Here is a 26,989-nt window from a genome sequence, read left to right on the forward strand (position 1 = left end):
TTGCAGGCTGCTGTTTAGAGCGTCTATTCCCTCTTGAAGGGTATTGTTCAGGTTGGGCTCCAGTTTGTTTCTATGTTGAGCTCCTGTTACCTGTTTGGCTCTAGTGTTGGGATTTTTTGGTTGTCCCACTCTTCGTGTTTGGCACTGCTATGGGACGTCCCTATGGTTCTGAATAAGGAAGCACTGTCTGTCAATGAATAGATGAGAAAGTAGGATTTTTGACTTAACCGTAAAATCCGCTTATCTGCGTTCATTGACTGAAACAGCACCCACCCCTCTATGGAGTTTTTAATGCTTCTGACACTGCTTGGGACAAAACTGAAGGCCTATAGCAGAGAGAGGTGTATATCGCCTAGGAATGCCCGTGGGCATAGCCAAGTTTTTGTTTTTTTGCCTAGTGTCCTAGGGGGCGTTAAGACCCTATGGTTCTGAATAAGGAAGCGCTGTCTGTCAATTAACTCGGAGAAACTGATTTTACGGTAAGTCAAAAATCCTCCCCCCCCCCCCCCCCCTTTAAAATGTTATCCATTTTACGAATCCGCGATTATGAAGGATGTATATATTCACATTTAAAGATTCATATACAGAGAAATGTAACCATCCATTGGTATTGCACACATTCATTGCTCTACTTAACTGTATTCTCCAGTGGTAAAGAAAAATGCACATACAATATTATACATGGAGCCCCCACCGAGCATCCTAATGACTGTGACTTCTGAGCAGCAGCATGGTTTGTATTAAGCACCTCAAATCTACGAATATGCATATTGCACCCTATTAAGCCTTTCCATGCTCAGGGCATGATTTTTAGCCTATGCTTGGAAAATGTATTAAACGAACATTCATTTGTCCTGTGTCAGATACTGTGTTACAAGGGTGAGTGCTTTCACTCTCTTGTCGCTCCGGTATATTAGTCTAAATGACATCGTCGCTTCATTAATCAACACCATGAGATCAGAGGTAAAGTGTTCAAGGGAGACATTGCTGTGGGGCAAATTGTTTCATTGGTCTATCATGACCTTGCTGCCTCTTCTGCCTGTGAGAGGATCTCTCCCAATATCTTAAATATAGCTTTCTTTCCCTGCGGAGAGTACAGCTGAGGCTGACAATGAGCGCACTCTGCAATGCCTAATGAATATTAATTGGCGGGAGCTGAGCGTGTTCACAACGTATAGTCCCTGATCAGAAAGGTTATTGTTATCACAAGTATGCATGGAATATTTTCTGCTGACACCTCTACTTCCATGCTACTCTTATCATTTTTTTTTTTTTTTCCCTTCCCTTTTTGTTTCCTGTAGTCTTTCCAAAACTCTTACTTTTTGTAAAGGTTTATCTTTTTTTTGTGATTTTTGATGTTTCATTTGCACACTTGCCTGTGTATCTGATTCTTTAACGATTAATCGTGCAGCTCTAGCTCAGGTAAGAAAAAGCGGGAGGGGTGTCTGGAGACAGCTGCAGCACAGAAAGTATTGCACCTTAATGCATTGAATGCATTAAGGTGAAAAAGCTGGAGACTTTATAACCCCTTTTCACTGCCGGTTTCCCTTGCTTAGGATGCCGGTGCCTGCACCCGAAGCCGATTGAAGAATCGGCTTGGGTGAGAACATCATGGGTTCCCTAAACAGGTACGTGTCCATATAATAAGAGTCAGCAGCTACAGTATTTGTAGCTGCTGATGTTAAAAAAAATGTTTTGGGGGTGGAGCCTGAAGCTCCTCTTCAAGCTTTGACAAAAAAAAAAACTGTAAGCTGCATTTAGAGACTGTAAAATGCTCCTCTCTTGAATGCAGAAGAATCTCTCATTCAAAAGAGAAGAGTTTTGACTTGACGTGGGAAAAAATGTGTGTAAGCATGTGTTAAGGCTATGCCTGTTATGCATTTAAGCATTAATTAATTTTCAATGGGCAGAAGAAATTATTATTCTGGCCAGTAAAATTAACACCTGAGCGATTGATGCCACTAAATGCAGTACACACGTTTACTAGCATCCAGCGTTTTTTCTGCTGCCAGGAGAAAGGTTTCTAGGGAGCGTCCAGTGGGCATGAAGCCTTGAAGTTTAAGAATTGTGTGCTAGCCTTGAACTAGAAATGAGAACTGGAACTGATTTCTCTGGGCAAGGGATAAAGTTCTCGTTGGCACACTTTTTATACAAAAGCCTTTTTATCCTCTTTCTCATGCTTTAACATAAAAATTACTTTTATTTTCAGTATAATTTGTCAGGCAAAATACTAGTTGATTTTTTTTTTTTTTTTTTTTATTCACCGACAAAGTTGGAGCTTTCAGTTGTTTTATTAAACAATTTTTGGAATTCTGTTCTTTTCCATCTTTCCCTTCTTACTCTCCACTGTGTTGGTTTCGCAGCTAGTCCCGTATTGATTTTATCTTTGTAGATAAAGACCAGGGAAAGTTAATATTTAATCCTTTTTTGTGTAGCAACTCCAGCTTAGAGTCCTGCATTTCTCTTAAAGAAACGAAGTAATCAAGAAGATTTGATAAATAGTCAATAGCCCACCCCCTGTCACTAATTGTTTTGTGCCGCTACAAAGGGACAGAAAACATTTCACTCCAGTAACAGGGTGAGTAATGATGGGGAGTTTTCTGTCCGTCTCCTTTGATGGATTGCATGGCTGATCGATGGAAAGCATGGCAAATAAAATGGCATTTGCTCAGCCTGCCCCCCCAGTTTCCCATTGAGTATCCAAATTCGAGGCCTTGGTGGTGTGGCAGTCCGGTTCTACGTTTAATTTCACTTTCGTGCACCGGTCCATCATTAGCACATTGGAGGGAAGAGAGATTTGATGGATCTCTGTTCGGTGACACCGATACACAGTTCCTCTCATCTTTCATGTGGTGCTGCTTGTACATCATGAAATCATTTTGTGTCACAAAGGGTGAAAGACTGCTCTGCGGGTAGGCAGTTATCCAAGAGATCAATCATGAACAGGCCACACTCATTTCCAGAGTAATTAAGATAATTATCTGTGTTTTTAATACATATATATTTATTTCACATGAGCAGACCACATTCTTGACCGACTATGTTCTCCGAGCTTTAGAATTTACTTTCTGGTTATCATGGGATACTGTTCTCTAAATTTTATGCAACCATTTGTTATTTAAGGAAATAAAAAATGTAATTGAGATAAATGCAACCATAAGCACTGAATAATATAGTAAAAAGCAAGATACGTTTAATGTACATTATGTGTATTACCATAGTTATTCATATAAATTTTATGTATGTCAGTAATCACACTGAGAGGTTTTTATTGTTTTGGAAGTCATAATATGCTTTATTTAATAACACTGTAATGTTTAATGAGGTTTAGTAACCTTTAGCAACCAGCGTTCATCTTTTATCAGTCTAGAGTAGTAAAGGAGACATTCTGATTGCTTACATTTCTTCTAAATTATTAAATAAGTGTTCTGCTCTTCATATGATGTCAGCATTCTATATATCTACATTTTAAAAGGACAGCTGAAGGAATTGAAATCTTTAGCTATTGGAGACCACATGGTATTGAGATCCCTATTGTTTCAATATAGTCACATTTTGTGGGGTCACCACAGGACTGTATCTTGAGCGATATGGAGATCTTCTATGAATTGCAGATCTGCTCATGTGATAACAGGTCAAATTCATATATGGTTGAATCTTCCTCTTTCTACCGTCTGTTTTTTCAGCTTTCTTTTTTTCCCTGATTTGTACCTAAACTTCATCTCTCTCATAATAGTTGCTATAATGTAAACACCCTGAGAAAACTGAATCCTGATATTGTACTGAAATAGTTCACCTTCCAGCAGGATAATGGACATAAACCTATAACCAGATCTACAATGGAATGGTTTAGATCAAAGCATAACCGTATGTTAGAATGGCCCAGTCATAGTCCAGACCTAAATCCAATAGAGAATCTGTGGCAAGACTTGAAAATTGCTGTTCAGACACTCTCCATCCAGTCTGACAGAGCTTGAGCTATTTTGCAAAGAATGGGCAAAAATGTCACTCTCTAGGTCACGGGTGCTCAACCTGTGGCCCTCCAGCTGTTGCGTAACTACAAGTCCCATCGTGCCTCATCCTTTGGAAGTCATGCTTGTAACTGCCAGCCTTGCAATGCCTCATGGGACTTGTAGTTCCACAACAGCTGGAGGGCCACAGGTTGAGCACTCATGCTCTAGATGTTCAAAGCTCCTCAAAAAGACTTGCAGCTGTAATTGCAGCGAAGGGTGGTTCTACAAAGTATTGACTCCGGGGGGCTGAATACAAATACACACTGCACTTTTCAAATATATTTATTTGTAAAAACATTTGAAAATCATTAAGCATTTTCTTTCCACTTCACAATTATGTGCCACTTTGTGTTGGGCTATCACAGCGATCTCCAAACTATGGCCTTCTGGGTGTTGTGGAACTACATGTCTCATGATTCATTGTAAAACTGTGACATTCACCAGTCATGATGGGAACTGTAGTTCCCGAACAACTGGAAGGCCATAGTTTGGAGACCCCTGGTCTATCGCATAAAATCCTAATAAAACACATTGTTTTTGGTTGTAAAATGACAAAATGTGGTAAATTAGATCATCATACTCTACCAAATTCTCCGACCTCAAATGAGTTATAGAAAGGGGATGAATTTCACAGAAGGGGTTGGCTTTTCTTAATAAAACGGTTTATTTAGAAATTACAGAGAACGAGAACAGCTCTACATAAAGCATTTAAATTGAGGTAGACAGGTCAGAGGTAAACAGCCTTTTGTTTTTATCGTCCTGCTTATGTATTTGGCTCTGAGGAAAATGGTTCAGCCCTTGAAACATGTAAGCTTTGTCTCTGTGGGTAGACATGTTTTCTGTTCTGGGTCTGGATTCATTACATGCACTTGATTGTGTACCTTTTGTGAGTACGTTGGCATTTATTTATTCAATTCCATTCCATAAAGAGTTCCATTGTATTGCACTAGAAGGGAGCACATTCTTCCTTTTCCGCCCCAGTTTCAAGTCTTTTGCAGACTCTAATGCCGTGTACACGTGATCGGACTATCTGGCTGAGGTTCGCCGGACTTTCTGAACAAGCGGACCTGCCCACACACGACCGGACTTTTCCGGCGGGCTAGGAAATGAACGGACTTGCCCACACACGGAGAAAAGTCCGTTCATTTTGACCGTGGCTCCAGGTAGCCGGGACTAGAGGAGGTGAATGTCGCGGCCTCCATCGGCGAGATTGATTGGTATGGATTTAAAGGGGAACCCCTACGCTGATAAACTGGCCATAGCAGACCCTTATCTGAGCACGCAGCCCAGCCGGTCAGGAAAGGGGGTGGGGACGAGCGGGTGCCCCACCTCCTGAGCCGTACCAGGCCGTGTGCCCTCAACATGGTGGGGTGCTTTGGGGATGGGGGCCCTGCGGGCACCCCACCCCAAAGCACCTTGTCCCCATGTGAATGAGGACAAGGGCCTCTTCCCAACTACCCTGGCCGTTGGTTGTTGGGGTCTGAGGACTTATCGGAATCAGGGAGCCCCCTTTAATAAGCGGGCCCCCAGATATCGGCCCCCCACCCTATGTGAATGAGTATAGGGTACATAATACCCCTACCCATTCACCTGGTGAAAAAAGTGTAAATAAAAAAAAGTTTTTAAAATAATTTATTAGACAGCTCCGGTGGTCTTCTTCCGTCTTGGGGGGGTCTTCTCGCCGGACTCCTCCGCTATCTTCTGCTAGCACTTTTACTAGTGGAGGAGACCGGCTTTCTTCGTCGCTGCCATCCGAGGATCTTCTTTCTGACTGCGGGATATTTTTTTTTATATAACCTAACCCTAATTTAAACTTCTCCACAACTTTATTCCTGACCTGTCAGGTGTGTTCCTTGGCCTTCATCATGCTGTTTGTTCGCTAAGGTTCTCTAAAGCCCCGTACACACTATCCGATTGTCTGCTGAGTTTTTCCTTCAGATTTACCAAAACCATGTAGTAGAAGGGCCTACCTGATTGCATACACATTAAAACTCCTAAGGTTTGACCTCATATTATATTGTTTTGGTAAATCTGAAGGAAAAACTCAGCAGACAATCTGATTGTGTGCGGAGTGTGTACGGGGCTTAACAAACCTCAGAGGGCTTCACAGAACAGCTGTGGAATTTACTAATTGAGTGACTTCTAAAGGCAATTGGTTCCACTAGATTTTAGTTAGGAGTATCAGTGAGTGCCAGTTCACACTGCTGCGTGGTGCGAGATCACTGCAGTGCAAATCGCATGTGATGTTGTGTGATGCGAATTCAACCAAGCAGATAGTATTTGCATCGCATTCAGACCAAACTTGTACAGGACCCTTCTTTTTTTTTTTTTGGTCCGCAGCAGAATTTAGATCACATGGGTATTCACACCCATGCGATCCGATTCATGTCCAAATTTGCAGATCACACTGCAATATGCAAACTGATTTGGGGGTGTCATTAACTTTTAATTGACACTCCCAGCAGTTCGCATAGGTCCACCGGAAGACGTGATGCGGGAACACGCAGTGGATTTGCAGGGTCCCCACATCGCAGCAGTGTGCACGCCACACTTTTTTCACATATTTATTTGTAAAAAATGTTGAAAACCATTTATCATTTTACTTCCACGTCACAATTCTGTGCCACTTTGTGTTGGTCTATCACATTAAACACCAATAAAATACATTTACGTTTTTGTTGTCCTGTGACAAAATGTGGAAGGGGTATGAATACTTTTTCAAGGCACTGTAGTACAAGCAACTCTTCCAAGGTTAACCTACTAAATTGCCATGGTAAATATACTGTTGCAATTGGATTTGCGCAAGAACCTGAATACTGAAATTATTATAAAATATGTATGTGTGTATAATTAGTATGCTGTGAAAAAGTATTTCCCTGCTTCATGATTTTTTTTTTTTTTTTTTTTTTTACTTATTTCTCGCACCTAAATTAATTCAGATCATCAAAAAAAAAAAAGCTTTCCAAACCTGCCTGTCCCTATGTGAAGAAGTAATTGCCCCCCCTAAACGAATAATTGATTGTGCCACCTTAACAGCAACAACTGGCATCAAGTGTTTGCTATAAATGGTAGTGTTTCACATTGCTGTGGAAACATTTTGGCCCACCCTTTGCAGAATTCTTGAATTTATCCATATTGGTGGGTTTTCAAGCCTGAACTGCTTGTTTAAGGTCAAGCCACAGCACCTCAATCCGATTTAAATCAGAACTTTATTTTGAGCCATTCAGAAGTGAATTTGCTGGTGTGCTTCGGATCAATGCCCTGCTGCAAAGCCCAAATGTGCTTACCGTATATAATCGAGTATAAGCCGAGATTTTCAGCCTCTTTTTTTGAGGCTGAAAGTGCCCCCCCTCGGCTTATACTCGAGTCATCGCCGTCTGCCTGCCCGATCAGCGTGTCGAGCAGACAGACGGCGGCCATTCTACTATTCAAAAGCCGCGCCTCCCTGCCTGTGATAGGCGGAACACTCAATTTCCCAGCAGTCAGTGGTCCGCCTATCACGGACATCCGCTCATCCTCATACTACGGACGAGGATGAGAGGATGTCCGTGATAGGCGGAACACAGACTGCTGGGAAATTGAGTGTTCCGCCTATCACAGACGGAGGCGCGGCTTTTGAACAGTGGAATGGCCGCCGAGGCGCCGACGCTGTCTGTCAGACGAGAAGAGCGGCGATCCTGGCATGGCAGAAGCACACAGGCTCGGGACGGAGGCAGGACGCAGGCTCGGGACTCGGGCTCGGGACACAGGTAGGCTGGACACACAAGGCTGCACACACAGGGATGGATGGACACACACACAGGGATGGATGGACACACACACAGGGATGGACGGACACACAGGGATGGACAGGCATGTCTCACCCTCGGCTTATACACGAGTCAATAAGTTTCCCAGTTTTTTGGGGGTAAATTGGGGGCCTCGGCTTATATTCGGGTCAGCCTATACTCGAGTATATACGGTAAGCTAGAGGTCACAAACTGATGGCTGAATATTGTCCTTCAGGATTTTCTGGTAGAGTGTAGAATTCATGGTTCCATCAATTATGGCAAGTTGTCCAGGTCCTGAAGCTGCAAAGCAGCCCAGACCATCACACTACCACCACCATGTTTGACTGTTGATATGATGTTCTTTTTATGAAATGCAGTTTGTTTTACGCTAGATGTAATGGGATCCAAACCTTCCAAAAATGTCAACTTTTTTTTCATCATTCCATAGAATATTTACCCAAAAGTCTTGGGGATAATCAAGATATTTTTTTGTGAGATGAACCTTTGTGTTCTTTTTTGGTCAGCAGTGGCTTTCTTCCATGGATGCCATTTTTGCCCAGTCTTTTTTTTTTATTGTTGAATCATGATTACTGACCTTAACTCCAGGCAAGTGAGTTACAAATTTTTCTCCATTTGTAGATAATGGCTCTCACCATGGTTTGCTGGAGTCCCACAGCCTTAGAAATGGCTTTGTAACCCTTTCCAGACTGATATGTCAATTACTGTACTTTGTTTCTCATCTGTTCTTGAATTGCTTCAGATCACAGCATGTGTTACTTTTTGAGATCTTTTCACGTGCATCACTTTGTCAGACAGCTTCGATTTAAAATGAAGTTCCACCCAAAAGTGGAACTTCCGCTTATCTGATTCCCCCCCCCCCCTCCAGTGCCACATTTGGCACCTTTCGAGGGGTAGGGGGGAGCAGATACCTGTTTTTTACAGGTACCCTGTCCCCACTGCCAACAGACTGGGCCTCGTCAAATTATGTTAGCAGCTCGGCCCTCCTCTCTCCCCTTCAGCTGGGCCAGTGAGAGCACAGCTCGTTTCGCGCATGCGCAGGAGGGACCCAGTCATGAAGCCAAAAAGGCTACACTGCCAGGTTTTCTTACCTGCAATGGTGACGGCAGCACCCAACCAGCCAATGGAAAAACCAGCTGCGGTGCCGACATGGCTGGGCTCCAGGAGAGGTAAGTGTCCAAATATTAAGTCAGCTGCTACAATTTGTGTAGCTGCTGACTTTTAATTTTCAGGGGTGGTGGAACTCCGCTTTAAGTGATTACTTGATTTAACAGGTCTGGCAGTAAGGTGTGGCAAGTGAAATTTAACCAAGTTTTCCATAAAATGGGGTTAATTAGTTAATTCATGATTTTGCAAGTGGGGGTGGCAATTACTTTTTGACATAGGACCCGGCAGGTTTGGACAGCTTTTTTTCCTTAAATTAAATTCTCCTTTAAAAACTGAATTTTGTATTTACTTGGGTTATCTTTGTGTAATCTTAAAATTTGGTGATTAAACTTTATCATTTAAGTGTGAAAAATATGCAAACAAAAAAAAAAAAAAATCAGGAGGTGGGCACATACTTTTTCACAGCACTGTACATACATCCTCTTATTTAGCGCCTATTACTTTGTAATAAAGTGGTCCATTTGAAACCAGGTCAACTGAAATTGTATAGTTGCCCCCTAATCTCATGCACATGATCCATCACCATGAGAGCAGCCAATTCTCACTTTGCTTATAAGGCGCTGACTCCATGGCTGTCATCCTGGCTGCACATCTAGTAAGTCACTTGCCTGAAATATGTATTCAGCCAGTAAAGTCTATATTTCCTTCCCGCATACTTGTCCCAGGTCACCAGGTAATGAATTTAGGATGGGGATGATTGCCCTGGAACCTGTACATTAAAAAAACAGGTAAGAAAAATGGTTTCTACACTTTGGTTTTACGTGTGTTCTCTCCTTCAGAGGTCACCCGTGAGAACAAAATAATGCTGGTCATAGGTTGATCGAAATGTGGCTAAATTTCAATTAGTGTGTTCCCACGTGCCCTCAACAGAAGTCAAGTCAAGTTTTTCAAAGGGACGTGCCCGTAAAGCTTTCTCAATCGGCACCTGCAGCCACTGACCGGTGTATTCTGACTGTGGTGGGTCCCGCTGTTAGGTTAAAATTTCCTAGCGAGGGATTCTTGAATCCACCTCATTTTTGAGCATGGAGGATCCTGTTATTTATTTATTTATTCTGTTCAGCATGCTGGCTGAATAAAAAGATCGGAAACGCCAATGGCCATCCTAATCTTGCGCAATTGTAACCATAATATTCAGCCCATTTAATAAGCTTTAACTGGCTTTGTTTAAAGCGGGACTGTACTGGGGAAAAAAATATTAAAAGCCAGCAGCTATAAATACTACAGCTGCTGACTTTTAATAAATGGACACTCGCCTGTCCCGGGGTCCAGCGATGCCAAGGCCGATCGATCTCTCGGCTGCTGCCACCACCATTCTAGGAGGGAATCAGGAAGTGAAGCGAATCGGGTTCACTTCCCGGTTCCCTACTGCGCATGCGCGAGTCGCGCAGCGCAATAGGAATTGTCCGCACTGTCTCTGGGACCCGTGTGTGTCCCAGCAGACAGCGTGGGAGGACAGGAAATGGCGTAGACTCCCACGGGAGTCTATGCCCGGAAGTGGGTGTAAATACCTGTCTGACAGGTATCTCCACCCCCCTCCCCCCTGAAAGGTGCCAATTGTGACACCGGAGGGGGGGAGGGTTCCGATCAGCGGAAGTTCCACTTTAGGGTGGAACCCCGCTTTAAAACCGTATGTTTCCTAAATTCTTTAAAAACAGTAGTGTCTCTTACCGTTATTGTCCTTAGTATTATGTTGCTTCAGTGTAGTTGCTCACTGAATTTACATTTTCAGAAAAAAGCAGCAAAGCTTTAATTTCTCTCCTCTATCCCCAGCAGCACATATATTCTTCTTTCCTTCTCTCTACTTCTTTGTTCGGTTCCAGGATCTAAAGGAAATACCCTGACTTTGGGGAATAGGGGAGCATTGGACAGCAACGAGTCAATGCTGGGTCAATCAGCTGTGTTGCATTGGGGGTGTTTTGTTCTGTGTAAGCCAGGACATATCTATAGTCAAGAAAAGTACAACTCCTGTTGAGTTTTGAGGAAGGGAACTACAAATAAACTACTAAAAATCTCCTTTGTATGCCTAACCTCAAGGTATGTCTACCCATTGGATTCCCAAAAAGCAATAAAATGTGACAAAGTTCTAACCCTTCCTTGCTGTGTCTAAAACATAAAGTTTTGGCTAGAGATACTTCAAAGCTAAACTCCAAGTAGTTATAAAATACACAAAGTGCCAAAATGCAATGCTATATTAATACATCATTAATTGTAGTTTTAAATGCAAGCAATGTTAGTGCTTGAATTTGAGCTGGTTACTACCAGGTCAAATTCAGGCACCTATACACTACAGGAACCAGGCATGTATTCCGCAGTGACCATGTGCTAACCAGACACTTCTTGACAAGAGGAAGGAGCAGAGTGACAGATGAGCTGATCGGTCTGGTGCTTCTCTTTCCACTGTCCAGTCTAAGACTGGGGGAGGGACAAGACCTGTAATTGTTACTTAACCAGTTGACCTCCTGGAAGATTTACTCCCCTTCATGACCAGACCATTTTTGCGATATGGCACTGTGTTAATTTAACTGATAATTGCGCGGCCATGCGATGCTGTACCCAAATAAAATGTGTCCCTTTTTTCCCCTACAAATAGAGCTTTCTTTTGGTGGTATTTGATCACCTCTGCGTTTTTTTTTTTTTATTTATTTATTTTTTTAATAAGTCTTTTTATTGGTGTTGGGCGTACACACATAGATGACACGTAACAAACAAAAGAAAAGCGACCCGCACTCAGGGCACATGGTTTTGTCAGAATTAAATCCATTTTGATAGTGCGTGTCACCTTTTGAATAGAGATGGTGTGGAACCCCTGGTCAAATATCATAAATGTCAGTGGAGTTATCACTACTGCTCTCATCTGAACCCAGATAACTGGAAGGACTCCTGATAAAAAACATCCTACACATAAATGGAATAGGAAGTCCTTTCACTAGGCCACAAGAAGACCTTGTGTAATGGGGGTTGTAGTTCAGGAAGAATTAACTTCCACTCTCCTGTGTCTGTGTCTGTGAATGTTAGCATTTTACAATGCCTCGTGGGATGTGTAGTTCTGCAACAGCTGGAGGGCTATAGTTTGGAGATCCCTGATTTAGACCATACTTTCTGGTATATTTTAGGACAACCTCTATTGAAGTAAGTGTCTTTATAAAGGGGTAGTTTCTGATTCACTAACTGTTTCCAGAATGTGTTTGTGGATGGGGTTGGTTTCTTCCAATGGAGTGTGATGGCTTTGCTGGCATAAAATAGTAACAAACGCACCATAATGCGTCCTGCTACAGTGGGCATGAACTGGTCAAGCAGTCCCAACAGGCATATCGACATGGAGAGTTGCAAGGGAATATTGCTGACCAAATGTATACATGACAATACTTCCTCCCAAAATCCAACTATAAATGGGCAGGTCCAGAAGATATGGGTAAAGTCTCCCGGAGTTCCTCCACATCTCCAGCAGTCCGGGGAGAGACTGGGGTTAATTTTGTTTAGTCTGTATGGTGTATAATAGGCCCAAATATCATCCCAGTCATCTCCATCTAGTTCTGGGACGTCTTGGAGCCATCGGGCCCTGAGTTTGTCCATGGCTAGTGGGAAGACTCTAAGCCCCTGTACACACGGTCGGAGATTTCTACAACCAAATCCGTCGGATTTAGTCTGACGGATTGTGTCCGAAACTGTTGCATACACACGGTCGGACTAAGTTGTCAAAGTCTGATCTTTCAGAACGTGATGACGTAATTTCCTTATGATGTGACTACATTCAGGCTAGTAGCCAATAGCTTTGATGTAGGAATTTGATCTGAGCATGCGTGGCACTTGGTCCGATCAAAATTCTCTACACATGATCGGATTAGGTCCATCCGGCCCAGTTGGTCGGGAAATATTTCCAACATGTTGGAAAATTGGGTCAGACGGAGATTCGGACGGAATCAGTCCAATGCATACCACACACAGTCGGATTATCTGACGACACGGTCCAATAAGACGCATTCCGACGGATTCTCCGACCGTGTGTACGCGGCATAAGGAGGTGAGTTTTTTTATTTTTTATGCTAGAAACAAAGATCAACAATTTTGAAAAAAAAAAGTTTTCTTTGTGCTGTAAAACACATCCAATAAAATAAAAAAAGAAAAGTGAAAAATTGGATTTCTTCATAAATTTAGGTCAATATGTATTCTGCCTTTTTTTGGTAAAAAAATAAAAATAAAATCCCAATAAGCTTATATTGATTCGTTTGCACAAAGTTATAGCATCTATAAACGGTGAGATGTGTTTTTTTTTTTTTTTTTTTTTTTTTTTTTTTAACCACTTCAGGACCGCCGTATTGCCATTGTACGTCAGCACAATGGCACAGGCAGGCAGAATCACGTACATCTACGTGATTGCCTTCCAGCGGGTGGGGGGTCCCATCGGACCCCCTCCCGCTGGATACGGCGGTCCGATTCGGTCCAGGAGCGCTCCGTGATGAGGGGATGGCCGTTCGTTTTCGGCCACCCCCTCTGGATCGCTCCTGGCCAATGAGAAGCTTCCTCCCCTGTGTATTGTTTACACAGGAAGGAGGAAGTGATGTCATTCTCCTCGGGGCGGTCTTTTTGACCGGACTACGAGGAGAACAGTAAAAGTAAGTGTGCACCAACACTACACTGACATGTAGGTACACACAGGCACACAAACCCCCCCGATCCCCCCCTCCCCCCCAGTCACAGTGTCACTGATTGCATTGATCATTTCTTTACTGATCAATGCATTCAGTGTCAGTTGTGACAGTAAAAACTGTCAGGACAGTTAGTGTTAGGTCCAGGGTAGCCCCCTATCACCCCCCAATAAAGATTTAACCCCCTGATTGCCCCTAGAGTTAACCCTTTCACCCCCTTTTGCCAGTGTCACTAAGCGATCATTTTTCTGATCGCTGCATGTGTCGCTAGTGTCGCTAGGTAGCTAGTTATTTTTTTAGGTTCACCGCCAGGTTTTTATATCGCTAGGTACCCCGATATACTACCCAATAATGTTTTTAACCCCCTGATTGCCGCTAGTTAACCCTTTCACCCCCTTTTGCCAGTGTCACTAAGCGATCGTTTTTCTGATCGCTGCATTAGTGTCGCTACAGTCGCTAGGTAGCTAGTTATTTTTTTAGGTTCACCGCCAGGTTTTTATAGCGCTAGGTACCCCGATATACTACCCAATAATGTTTTTAACCCCCTGATTGCCGCTAGTTAACCCTTTCACCCCCTTTTGCCAGTGTCACTAAGCGATCATTTTTCTGATCGCTGCATGTGTCGCTAGGTAGCTAGTTATTTTTTTAGGTTCACCGCCAGGTTTTTATATCGCTAGGTACCCCGATATACTACCCAATAATGTTTTTAACCCCCTGATTGCCGCTAGTTAACCCTTTCACCCCCTTTTGCCAGTGTCACTAAGCGATCGTTTTTCTGATCGCTGCATTAGTGTCGCTACAGTCGCTAGGTAGCTAGTTATTTTTTTAGGTTCACCGCCAGGTTTTTATAGCGCTAGGTACCCCGATATACTACCCAATAATGGTTTTAACCCCCTGATTTCCGCTAGTTAACCCTTTCACCCCCTTTTGCCAGTGTCACTAAGCGATAATTTTTCTGAACGCTGCATCAGTGTCGCTAGTGTCGCTAGGTAGCTAGTTAACTAGGCTCCCAAAAAGTCCCCCACATGTGGTATCCCCGTACTCGGGAGAAGCAGCAGAATTTATTTTGGGGTGTAATTTGACTTCTGCCCATAGCATGTGTGAGCAATATATCATTTAGTGACAACTTTGTGCAAAAAAAAAAAAAGTTTGTAATATTCCCGCAACTTTTGGCAAAATATAAAATATTCCATGGACTCAACATGCCTCTCAGTAAATAGCTTGGGGTGTCTACTTTCCAAAATGGGGTCATTTGGGGGGGTTTTGTGCTATTTTGGCATTTTATGGCCTTCGAAACTGTGATAGGTAGTGAGGAGTTAAATCAAAAATTTGCACCCTTAGAAATCCTGAAGGTGGTGATTGGTTTTCGGGGTGCCGTGCGCGACTAGACTCCCAAAAAGTCCCACACATGTGGTATCCCCGTACTCGGGAGAAGCAGCAGAATGTATTTTGGGGTGTCATTTCACATATAACCATGGCATGTGTGAGCAATATATCATTTAGTGACAACTTTTTGTAAAAAAAATTTTTTTTTTTTTTTTTTGTCATTATTCAATCCCTTAGGACAAAAAAAATAAATATTCAATGGGCTCAACATACCCATCAGCAATTTCCTTGGGGTGTCTACTTTCCAAAATGGGGTCATTTGGGGGGGATTTGTACTGCCCTGCCATTTTAGCACCTCAAGAAATGAGATCGGCAGTCATAAATTAAAAGCTGTGTAAATTTCAGAAAATGTACTCTAGTTTGTAGACGCTATAACTTTTGCGCAAACCAAAAAATATACGCTTATTGACATTTTTTTTACTAAAGACATGTGGCTGAATAAATTTTGCCCTCAATGTATGACTAAAATTTAGTTTATTCGATTTTTCTTATAACAAAAAGAAGAAAATATCTTTTTTTTTCAAAATTTTCGCTCTTTTTTCATTTATATCGCAAAAAAAAAAAATCGCAGAGGCAATCAAATACCATCAAAAGAAAGCTCTATTTGTGGGAAGAAAAGGACGCAAATTTCGTTTGGGTGCAATATTGCATGACCGCGCAATTACCAGTTAAAGCAGCGCAGTGCGAAATTGCAAAAAGACCTCTGGTCCTTAAGGTGTTTATTGGTCCGGAACTGAAGTGGTTAAACTGACGGTGATCAGCGACCTATAATGGGACTACGATATTACGGCAGACATTCTGACACAAACACTTTTTGGGAACCAATGACACTAATAACGTGATCAGTGTTAAAAATATGCACTGTAACTGTATTAATGATTTGGAGGGGTTACACATCAGGGGCGATGAAAGGGTTAACTGTGTGCTAACCAGTGTTTGTGTGCTGTGTGAGGTGCTTTTACCAGAGGTAGAGATGAAATTTATTTCTGCTTTGCAGGTAAACATGTTCCATCCCTTTCCCTCTGTCAAAACGGCAGGCATGCGCGTGCCCCCTACCCTGAAATGTCGGATCACGTGATCCAGCACACAGGTGCCACCCTGTAGCAGTGAAAATGCGGTATGGAAGCGGTTAACTGCAGCAGAGCATAAAGTCCACCTTCATGCCAGACAGGGCTGTGCTATGTGGCAGAACTGTATTTATATCAGGACACTACCCTTTGGCCCCTTCCACACAGATCCATGGAGGTTTCCCCGCAGCGCAGTGTACCTGCGATTTTTCGCGTGGGATACCTGTGCTTTACAGAAGACTTCCATTAGATTGAGCAGTTTTGCTGCATTTTCTGAAAGTGCACCAAAAGTCCAATAGTAAGATAATGACGCCCCAAGCGCAGTGTTTGCCTGCACCGAATCACATGGTACAAAATGACCATGCAGTCCAGTTGCAGTGCGTTTGTAAAAGTAGCATTACTTTTGGTGTGGTGTGATTTTAGCCTATTCAAAATGAATGGCTGAATTTGCACTGCACAGAACTGCATGTGGAATCGCACAGGAATTCACAGCATGTTTGTGTGATTCCTGTGCAGGCATGGTGTGAACTGGCCCTAGAACTTGAGCGTTCAATTGAGCTTTGAGATGTGAGCGCTTCCTCAACTGGTAAAATAGCTTGTATAAAATGTCAAAAGTTTGACATTTTATAGTCTTAGTCTAACGGTTTTTATTATTTTTAAATAAATCCAGATTAGCTATTTTGCTTACATTAAATATAAGTAATATGTTCTTGTAGTTTAGTATTAGTTTTCTAGTTTCAGTTAATTATCCTGTAGTAAATATCGGGCACACACAAAGTTCTCATTCCCTTTTGCATGCCCAAATGGCCATAAAAAGTAGCCCTGGCATATACTACAACCCACATTTTTATATATAAGCAACACCAACAGTGGGATTTTTTAAATCCCTTTTGCTGATTCATTGATTTTTGCTATGGCCTGTCAAGCAACTACTGAACTTTTAATGATTTGTGCCAGCTTTGATTCCTTGTGTGTTTAAGCCCCTTTTGAAGGGAAAGTTTTTTGATCTCCCAAAACGCATTGTCTCTTCTGCATTTTAATTTGTGAAACCATATGAATACTAGCAGTTTTTGGAAACTCAGACAGTTTGGCACTCTTATTAGACCTTATACACGTGAATCTTCAATTTTGGGCCCAATGCTTGAAGGACATTTTTTTTTTTTTCTTGTCAAGAGTGGCCTTTAAAGCACCTGGGTCCTTATGAGTTAAATGATCTTTTCATAGTTTGAATCCAGTGCCTCGTTTCTACTTGATTCATTGGTATTCTTTATATCACATAAGTAGATTGAGGATCGGTGCTCTGCCAGTTGCAGTCTACCTTTTTATTTTTGGACAGTTGACGGGTAGATAATGACTCACCCCCCATGCCATCACTCAGACCCGAGTGCTAATGTGAATGCAGAGCCAAGGGAAGTCTAAGGCTTGTCCTCAACTCTGATGTGTCAAATGACATAGCTGCTTCCCTTTACTCTGCCAGCAATGCTGCATTTGAGGTCTGGCGAGTATATTTTACAGGGGGATGGGGGTATATATGTGTACGAAGGGAGGGGGTATTTTTGCATGCGTGTTACTCCTGACCCCTGTACTCTACAATCCTAGGCGTGTGCAGGGGGTGTGCCAGGCATGCCTGGGCACACCCTAATCACCCTGTGTGGCGCAGGTCCCCCTGCTGAGATTTCACCAAAGCACCCCCAACCCCAACCCCTAAAAAAAAAAGTAAAAAAATATATAAAAATAAAAACTACTCACACAGTCCAATGCCCTACTGACACCAACCTCTGCTGTAGTGACACTTCCACCACTCTGACACCATCCATGTTTTAATACATTCTAAAATGTGTGTGTGTGTGTGTGTGTGTGTGTGTATATATATATATATATATATATATATATATATATATATATATATATATATATATATGTTTTTGTGCTTTAGGGTTCACAACCTAATGCAATAGGCTGTGCACACCTATGTCTACAATATATGCTACTGGCCTCTTAACTCTGCATTATTTACTACTGAAGGCTGCAGTACTCCTGACCTTTTCAGTCTGCAAAATTTAATACCGAACTGCATTACCTGCTGCATACAGTCTGTTGCTTACTATTGACCCCTAAAGTCCTCTGAACTCTGTTACTCCTGCCCACTGCATGCAATACCTACTCCTGATATCTGAGCTCTGCAATGTGTCCTACCAAACCCTGCCCTCTGCATAACTACCTCTGCACTTCGCATTATTTATGCCTGATCACTTAACTCTACCTTACATAATACTGACCTCTGAACTCTGTTACTTCTGACCCCTGCACTCTGCATTACATATTGTTGACATGTTAACTTTGAATTACTTCTGACCCCGGCTCTCCACGATGCATATAATACTTGCCTCTGTGATACTTAGTATGCAGACATCCGGGGTAAAGCTGTCCACATAGACCAACCCCTGCACCGCCGGGCTCTCACCGCTGGCAGTCTGCAGTCGTGACTGGGCAGACTACCCTGCAGTAGAACGATCTGAAAGTGAGGCTTGAATCGCTGGTGGAGCACAGCGTTGAAGGGATGACGTTGATGGCTGTGCAGAGAATGGGCTATGTGAACAGCTTTACCCCGGGTGCCTGCATTCTTAGATGTGCATCTTTTAATCACCAACCATGTGCGTTGCTAATAGTTGTAACTTCATTAAACATAACCATATTGCTACACTTAGAGGTGCCTCTCTTCTCTTTTATACTCAGTTGTGACATGAAACTACATGTACATCATGACATCGCTTGTATATCAAGTCAAAATTTGTTAAGATTTTGCTTGTCTTGAAAAACCCTCTTAAACGAAGTTACACTCAAACCAAGGTTTTACTGTATCCAGTTAACCTTTGTGTCGTTGTTTCTGAAGCTGAGCTGACTGCTGTCATGCAGATTAGCTGATCTGCTGAATTTGATACCTAGAATAATATGTTGCCAGGAGTCGTTTTGTGTCTATACCTACCGTTGGCATTGTTTACTGAGAACACATAAAGGAGGCCTCCTACTGGATCATGAAAGCATTGCTTTAATTTCCTGAATCAAGAGTGCTCGGCTATAGTAATCTAAAGAGGAGTAGACTCGCACAGGTCATGGGGGAATGGAATCCCCATAAACAGTGAGCATTTTGCCCAGAAAGGGCTGTTACTTTGCTGAAAACTCACTCTGTGAAGATAAAAGGCCAGCTTATTTCCAAATGGTGTTTAACCAGAATCTACATCAAAAGGGCATTTGATGATTTTACAAATGTGTAAATGTGAATAAATTAACACAATAATGTTTGTCATTTATTAAAGCTGAATTTTAGTGTTGCACAGATGTTAATAATTCTCTCCTGTTTTGCTTACTCTGCCTCATGGCAAGCCGCCTTGTGTCTAGGCACATTCCTGAGCCGGACTATGTGTGTCCATTAACACACACAGTGTGGCTTGGTCCTGTCCACCACTCTCCTCACTGGTTTTGCCTGACGGCAGTGGGTGTTAATGGCTCCCGCTGGTGTCGGAGCCTCTAGTGAGACCAGGAAGAGGAAAGAAGAGCTGCAGCAGACGGGCACAATGCTGGAATAGACTCCTCATTCCTTCAGTAAATGCTGTTTTCTAAATGGGTGTGTTTGAATGTAATTATTTGGAAGATTTCTAATTTACATACACGGCAGCACTTATAGAACACGTTTTCTTGTATCCTAGAGCTCAATTTTAAAGTGGACCTTGCATCAAAATGAAACATGGGCTTATCCTTTATGTAAACCTGTGTAATGAAACATTAAAAAAAATCACATTTAAAAAGTGAAAAGTATACTTGCCTTATACCTAGCAGAGGGCAATGCCACTGACCTTCCAACAAGATCTTGAGAAAGCTGAGGATCCAAAATCATGTTCCTCTACTCTGTTGATGAGTCTTCGCCTGAGCCTTTGCAGATTCTCTGCTTTCCCAGGATCTTCCAGGAAGACTAGTAACATTCCCTTAGATGCTGGAATTCGAGCTGTAAAGTGTGTGTTTTTCACATTTCTACAAATGTTAATTTATTTATTTTTTTAATCTAGTGTTTCAGGTGAGGTATGGTTTTGGAAGCATAAGCAGAACTTTGGCACAATGCTTTAAAGTGATTGTAAAGTCAAAGTTTTTTTTTTTTATCTTAATGCATTCTATGTGCAGCAGCCCCCCTAACATTTACCTGAGGTCCTTCTGTACAGCGATGTCCATGAGTGTCTCAGCCGTCTGAGACTCTCCCTCCTGATTGGCTGAGACACAGCAGGGGTGCCATTTGGCTCCTGGTGCTGTCGATCAAAGTCAGCCCTCCAATCAGGAGAGAGAAGCAGCGGTGCCAGGTTGGGGCTCTGTGTCTGAATGAATACAGGAAGCTGTGATTCGGCTCAGGTGCCCCCATAGCAAGCTGAACAGGAGGGAGCACAGAAGAGACCCAAGAAGAGGAGGATGGGGGCTGCTCTGTGCAAATCCACTACAATGGAGCAGGTAAGTATAACATGTTTGTTATTTTTATAGGGAAAAAAAAAGAGACTTTACAATCACTGGAAGTGTAATTTTAAGCATAGTTCCCCTTTAGAGTCCATTTAAATCTTTGCAGTAGGTTTAGTGCACATGCATGAGCGCACATTGCATTAAGACAAACTATTTAAAGTAGAATTCCAATCAAAGCCTAACTATGCTTAAACCTGATCCCATCCCCATTCTAATCCTGTTCTAACTACCCTGTAAGGAAGGATATATATACTTGCCTATTCTAAGGGCACTCCTGTCCGGTCACATGATCCCTTTTTTGGCTGGCATCAGTGAAGAGGATAGACTGCTGACAGTGGCTGCAGAGCCTGAACGATGACATCGCTCATAGGCTTACTCTAGTATTGGGGGCCGTTCTTCCTCTACACTGGAGCCGATGCTGGGAGCCGATCATGTGACCGGACTGGAGTGCCCTCAGAATAGGTAAGTATAGACCGCTTTCCTTTTTACAGGGCAGTTTAGAATCGGCTTAAAATGGGGCGGGAGAAGGAGTAGGAATGCTACTTTAAATGAAATTCCCAACGCACCAAAAACACCACAAAGGGGATCTGTAGAATTTTTGGCAGTGCTCCACAATGCACGTTCATGGAAAGCAGCGCTGCAACTTGTTTCTGTTTGAAAGGTGCGTTGGTTTGCCATTAAGTATAAATTGCACCAACGCATGCATATTACTCCAACATAATATTAAAAATGGAAATAAAACAAGAAATATGAGATTTATGATGGATGGTAATATTCATTTACACATACTGTACATTCCAAAATATATCTGTCAACTCAAGTGAGTGTTGTAGCTGTTGGTTACCACATATTTTGCTGGTCTTGCTCTTTTCTCAATGTGAAGCTTTAGAAATCTGTTTATAGAAGGAATAACCTGTGTCAGTGCAAGTCAGCATTTCAGATTTAAGGGTTATGTGTGTTTTTTAGCGCAAGTTCTAAAAGAATATGCTTTATTTTGGTTTAGCCTGAAGCCATGCCACTACTGCCAAGAAACATAGAATTTAATGTAAAAAAGATGCATCAGACTTATGTTCTTCTTCCTAGCTGTATAATTGTGCAAAACGTTGGCAGGTCTGAATAATTTATCTAAGCCAGAAACAAGACAAATTATCCACAATTGCGATTAAAAGCACGGCACTTGGAATTGTAATTAAATTGTTACATTGTATTAATAGCATACATTTTTTCCAGCCAGACGTCATTGTTTTAAGCTTTGTAAATGTGTTTGTGTGTTTTTATTCCATTGAAATACTATAGAGTAGCATGTAACGATTGTGCATAAATACCCAGTTAATCATTAACCATCTTTACAATTGCAGCGGCCTAGCAGCAGGCGAAGATAATGGCCAGAGAGGTTACATGCTGACATTTGTCATTGCTTACCTTCGGGTAGGTCACCCTTCTTTTCCTCTTCTCTTTGTCTGCTCATCAATGTGGATATTGACATATTCTGACCCCAGAGAATATTGAGCGCTTTATAAGAGAGGCTTTTTAAAATGTGTTGCACATCTTTGCTATTCTCTTCGAGAACATGCTGTCATTTTCTGTGCAAGTTCTCTCCCCCTTCCCATAGAATTCACATAAAGGCTTATTAGTCCAGGGGGTGCAGATGTTGCTGGGTTTAGATATGAAAGCGATCAATGGAACAGGCAGTGTGTTATTTGCTACTTATCCCGTCAACAATAAAGTGGGCAGCCTCCATTCAAGTGGTTTTGAATACCATGCATTCAGGAAGGCCTCAGTGCTCTATGCATGAAAGTGATATCACAAAACCATTTATAAATGTAATACGTGCTGCTCAAGGCCTGGAAGAATCCAACTACCAAGTAGCTACTGTGTATAAAGCACAACTGGTGGTTTACTTTATAAGAGTTATGTCTGTTCTTGTCGATGAAAGTCTTATAATGGCTATTTAAGAGTGTTAACTACTTCTTCAGGAAATATAGTCCTCCTGCCTTCCTACTGACCCGCATAGTGCAATGTGTGATTGTGAATGCAGTAGATTAGATACATTGGGTTAAAGCCCACCTCCAACCAAGACTTGACAGAAAGCGCTAAACTTCACTAATAGGGACACCAACAAAGAAAAACATTTTTATTAGAGTGGGGAAGGGTTAGAACTTTTGGTGGCTTTTTTTTCCTTTAGTAGACAAACCGAAAACAATGTCAGTGAACAGTCTTGGCACATCATTTTCTAGTATACAACAGAATATACATGCACATATTTATTAATAACAGGTCGTTCCACAGTACATATTGTTAGAGCTTACAAAGGTCACGGTAAAGGGAGAAGGGAGATTACGCTATACCAAAATTAGGAGTTAAGAAGAAACCAAGACACCTCACATGCAATACAATAGATCAAAAGACCTAGACTCCAGCCCACCATGTCTGCATACATGGGTAAACCTTAGTAATAAAATACAGTGAGAGCTCATTAGCAAATTATCAGAGCATTGGGTCTCTAGCCTCTACTCAAGCAGCCCAGATTTTATGAGATACCGACACACATACGTAAGCTTATACAGGGCTAAGTTTATCATGGATTTCCACTCAATCTCCATAAACGGTAGGAGGCATACATGGCTAAATATTACTAATAAAATACAGTGAGAGCTGATCAGCAAAGTATCAGAGTGTTGGATTTTTAGCCTCTAACCAAGCAGCCCAGATTATTTCCCCCACATGTCCAACACATACTGTATATAAGTTTATACAGGGGTAGAGCTAAGTTTATCATGGATCTCCACTCCATTTCCAGATACAGTAGGAGGTTCGGGCAGCTTTCATTTCAATAGAATAGCCTTTCTGGAATAAGTTCTTGTGGTGTTTTTATTGCTGTCCATGATTCCTTGTTCCAGTGACAACTGCTCCTCCATTTCTTATGTGGGTGTCGCAGGGATAGGAAGCGAGGGAAAATCTATTCCAATGGAGTCGCAGATGGAATAAAATATCTGGAACTTCAATGGACTATGTGCCCGTTTACACTACAGCAACTTGGGATCTGACTTGTCAGACCTCAAGTTGCCCCAAGTTGCTGGACATAAGAAATTCCTTTGAAGTGAATGAGAACCGTTTTAATGTACACTACTGAAGTTGCTCCGACTTCAGAAAAGGTTCCTGTACCTACTTCAAGGTGACTTCTAGGCAGCTTGTACCAATAGATTTCAATGGAAGTTGCCTCCAAGTCGGATCTCCATCTATAATGAAGCGACTTTACAGGAAAAAGAAAATAATTTACACAGGTACTTCCCACGTTTGCCCAGGCAACCCCTTTCCTCCCACAGAGCTCATTATTCTGTGATTGGACACAGCCAAAGTCGTCTGTCCTGGAGGCAACTTTAAGTCGTGTTGTAAGTTGCACAAAGTCACTCTGATGTCGCCTCCACATCACCTTGCAAAGTCACGCTGTAAGTCTCTTTGCCCCTGTGTGAACCGAGTCTAAGGGTAGAGTATTGTCATAATAGACCTTTTTGGAGATTGAAAGCTGACAGAATGTGTTTTTTTTTTTTTTTTCCCCCTTTTAATCCAAACTAAAAGGATTTAAGGTAAAGTTAGAGAACTTTCTAACATTAGCACAGCTGCAGCTTTTTAGTAACCGCTTTAGTAGCACACCGATAACTCTTTAAAATACCGGTCTTTATATGCAAATTATTCTGTATATAGCTCTGCTGGGTCCCTTTTTGTTCAGATTTACCATAGTACTTCTTGCTTACCGTGACTGACCAGGAACAAATCGGCTGTGTTTCTAGTCTATAGATCATTAATAATAGTTTAAATGGGAGGCTAGTTTAGTTTTGTATAACGTATAAATGTAAGATTATCTTTTATGCAAATTGCCAAAATTTCCTGTATATATCAAAAATATTTGAAGTGCTATAAACTCTTACTATAATTTAATTTACCCAATTAATATCCCACACTTATAGAGCTGCTGCTGTACTTCTCTGGTCAACTTCATCTTCAGATTAATACTTCTAAACATCTGCAGTGCTCCAAATTCATTAATTTACTACAGCCTTTATCACAATATTACAAATAAATGCCCAATCATGTCTATTACAGAATAGTCTATCATAACTCTGTGAAGTTTTAGGGCCCATTCACATACAGTTCTGTGTAGTGTGATTTCAGCCCATTAATTTTGAATAGGCTAAAATTATACCACAACAAAAGTAGGTCATGCAGCACCCTTAGGGCCCCTTGTTCCCTCCAAAATCTACTTCAAGTGCTCACCACTTTAAATTGGATTGTGCTCCTCAAATTAGACAGGGGCTCACCATCTTTAGTACTTCCCCATTTCAGAAAGCTAACTCCGTTTTATATGCATCTCCTGTAGTTTGTTTTATCGTGCGAGATCCACTATGTTTCCTTATTTTCCATTCCAGAAAGGTATTGGTGATCTGTCAGTTCACAACTTTTTACCTCTCATCTGTTTGGATATGGTCTTGGATGTTACCAATGAGAAATACAAAAAAAGAGTTGTAATCCGTTAAAATGCTTTATTTAAAATTACAAATACAAAATAAGCTGCTTATTTTATTTTCATGTTTAATAAGTGTTCACAGCACTATAATAAATGTTTTATATCTCACAACCAATGGATATATTTCCATCTGATTAGTTTTGTCATAAACATTGGTGAAATGTTCACAGGCAAGCAGGGAGAAACTGCTTATTTTTGCAAGTTCTGTTTTGACCAGCCTTTTTCAACTAGGGTGCCTTGAGATTTCATTAGGGGTGCCTTGGCAAAATGCCTAAAAATTGGTCAAAATTGGTATATAAGCCAGCAGGTGGATCAAGCCTGCCTTTTAGTTACACAAACTCAAGGGTTTTCATTATACACCATTACAACTTTCTAGACATCTTAACAACCAATGACATTTTCAGTTAATAATGAGGATGTTTGATGTCTCTACAGCATCTTTGTTTGACCCTTCTGTGCCTCTCTCCCTCAGCACTAGGGTCGCATTAGCTGAATGATGGAGAGAGATTGAGGTTGAAGAGAAACATTGGGATACTAGTCAGTAAAAGTGTGCAAAAGTGTATTTGCTTTGGAAGAATAAATCACCTCTAACATTGGGTGGCCTACCTGAGGATGTTGTTGCATTATGTAACGCTATTAGAATTGTTTTTTTACATTTTAGAATGAGGAGCCTAGAGACCGTCCATAATTTTAAAGGGTGCCTTGACTGAAAAAAGGTTGAAAAACACTGCTATAGACCATATAACTGATGATGAAAAAGAAAATCAAACATTGAGAGCATCAGTGCATATAAAATTACTTTTAATGAATAAAATTATTCAAGATGCATTTATAAACAAAAACTTGGACCAGGACATAAAACTAGAAGAAACCTCCTCCTGTACAGTAGGGTTCCAGGTCACATAAATCCCTTCTGCACTTACTCTTAACTAGGCAGCCGGCTATAGAGATGCAGATAACAGGCTTCCAAAAAGAAAACGCTAAACCATCGACAAATCATCCCCATTAGTAAGGTGGAAAAGGGACCAAAATTTTATTCTAGAAAATGAAGCACCTCAACACTTTGTCATAAACATTAACTTTTTAAATATCTTTTGAAAAAGTATTTTTGATTAAACACATCAGCTGGAGTCATCTGTTGGTGGTGAGATATAATGAGTAAATTAGTGTAGGTGCTTATTTTTTATATTTATAATTTTAAAAAACAGATTACAATGTTTGTTTTTTTCCTGCATATCTAATGTCTAAAATTAAGACTCCATATCCAGACTGATTAGCAGGGTAAAGCGTTGTGGATTGCCAGGTCGCTGCGATCTTGCAGCAGTAGGAAAGAGGCAAACAATCAGAAGAGATGCATGTGAGTTGAGTTGCCTATCTGTAACGGGAGCGGTACTAAAGATGGTGAGGTGGATTTTGAAAGCAAAAGCGAAGTTTTTTGTACATTGTATTTTGTGATGCACATAATTGTACTACATTGATGATTTCTACATAAATCAGTCTGGTTTCATTGTACTTTATATGTGTTGGAACTAGTGCTTGCATTTAATAGCCCTTAGAAATTATATATGCATCACGCAGCCAATATTGTAGTGCCCTACATGATGATACATACGTTTTTGTTTATGACCCTAAATGCCAATTTCTGACCAATAATGGCCAAGAAAGGTTGTCAAAGATCCAATTTGACAATAATAAGCACAACTGTAGATCTTTATTTCTCTGTCAAGTTGAATGTTGATCAACCTTTCTCTTTCTTTTTTTCCGCACGTGACTGAGAAATCAGACCAGACAGTTATGGTATCTTCCATTAGTCATATACTGTTTTTGAGGTCTCCTACTTTCCAGCTCAAGGTTTTTTTTTTTTTTTTTTTTTTCAGATAATGTGATCTGTATGGCC

General features: G+C 41.4%; 1 protein-coding gene across 1 annotated transcript in view; it reads left to right on the forward strand.

Moving 5' to 3' along the window:
- The window catches only part of AGPS (alkylglycerone phosphate synthase), a 317,568-nt gene that overhangs the window by 227,685 nt on the left and 62,894 nt on the right, over nucleotides 1–26,989 (forward strand). Inside the window, exon 15 of the mRNA XM_077448089.1 lies at nucleotides 21,926–21,995. Within this exon, the coding sequence (XP_077304215.1) occupies nucleotides 21,926–21,995 (70 nt within the window). The remainder of the gene's footprint in view (nucleotides 1–21,925; nucleotides 21,996–26,989) is intronic.

Source organism: Lithobates pipiens, unplaced genomic scaffold (genome assembly GCF_037356315.1).
Source record: "Lithobates pipiens isolate NorthernLeopardFrog02 unplaced genomic scaffold, aLitPip1_a1.2 Scaffold_22, whole genome shotgun sequence".
NCBI classification, from domain to species: domain Eukaryota; kingdom Metazoa; phylum Chordata; class Amphibia; order Anura; family Ranidae; genus Lithobates; species Lithobates pipiens.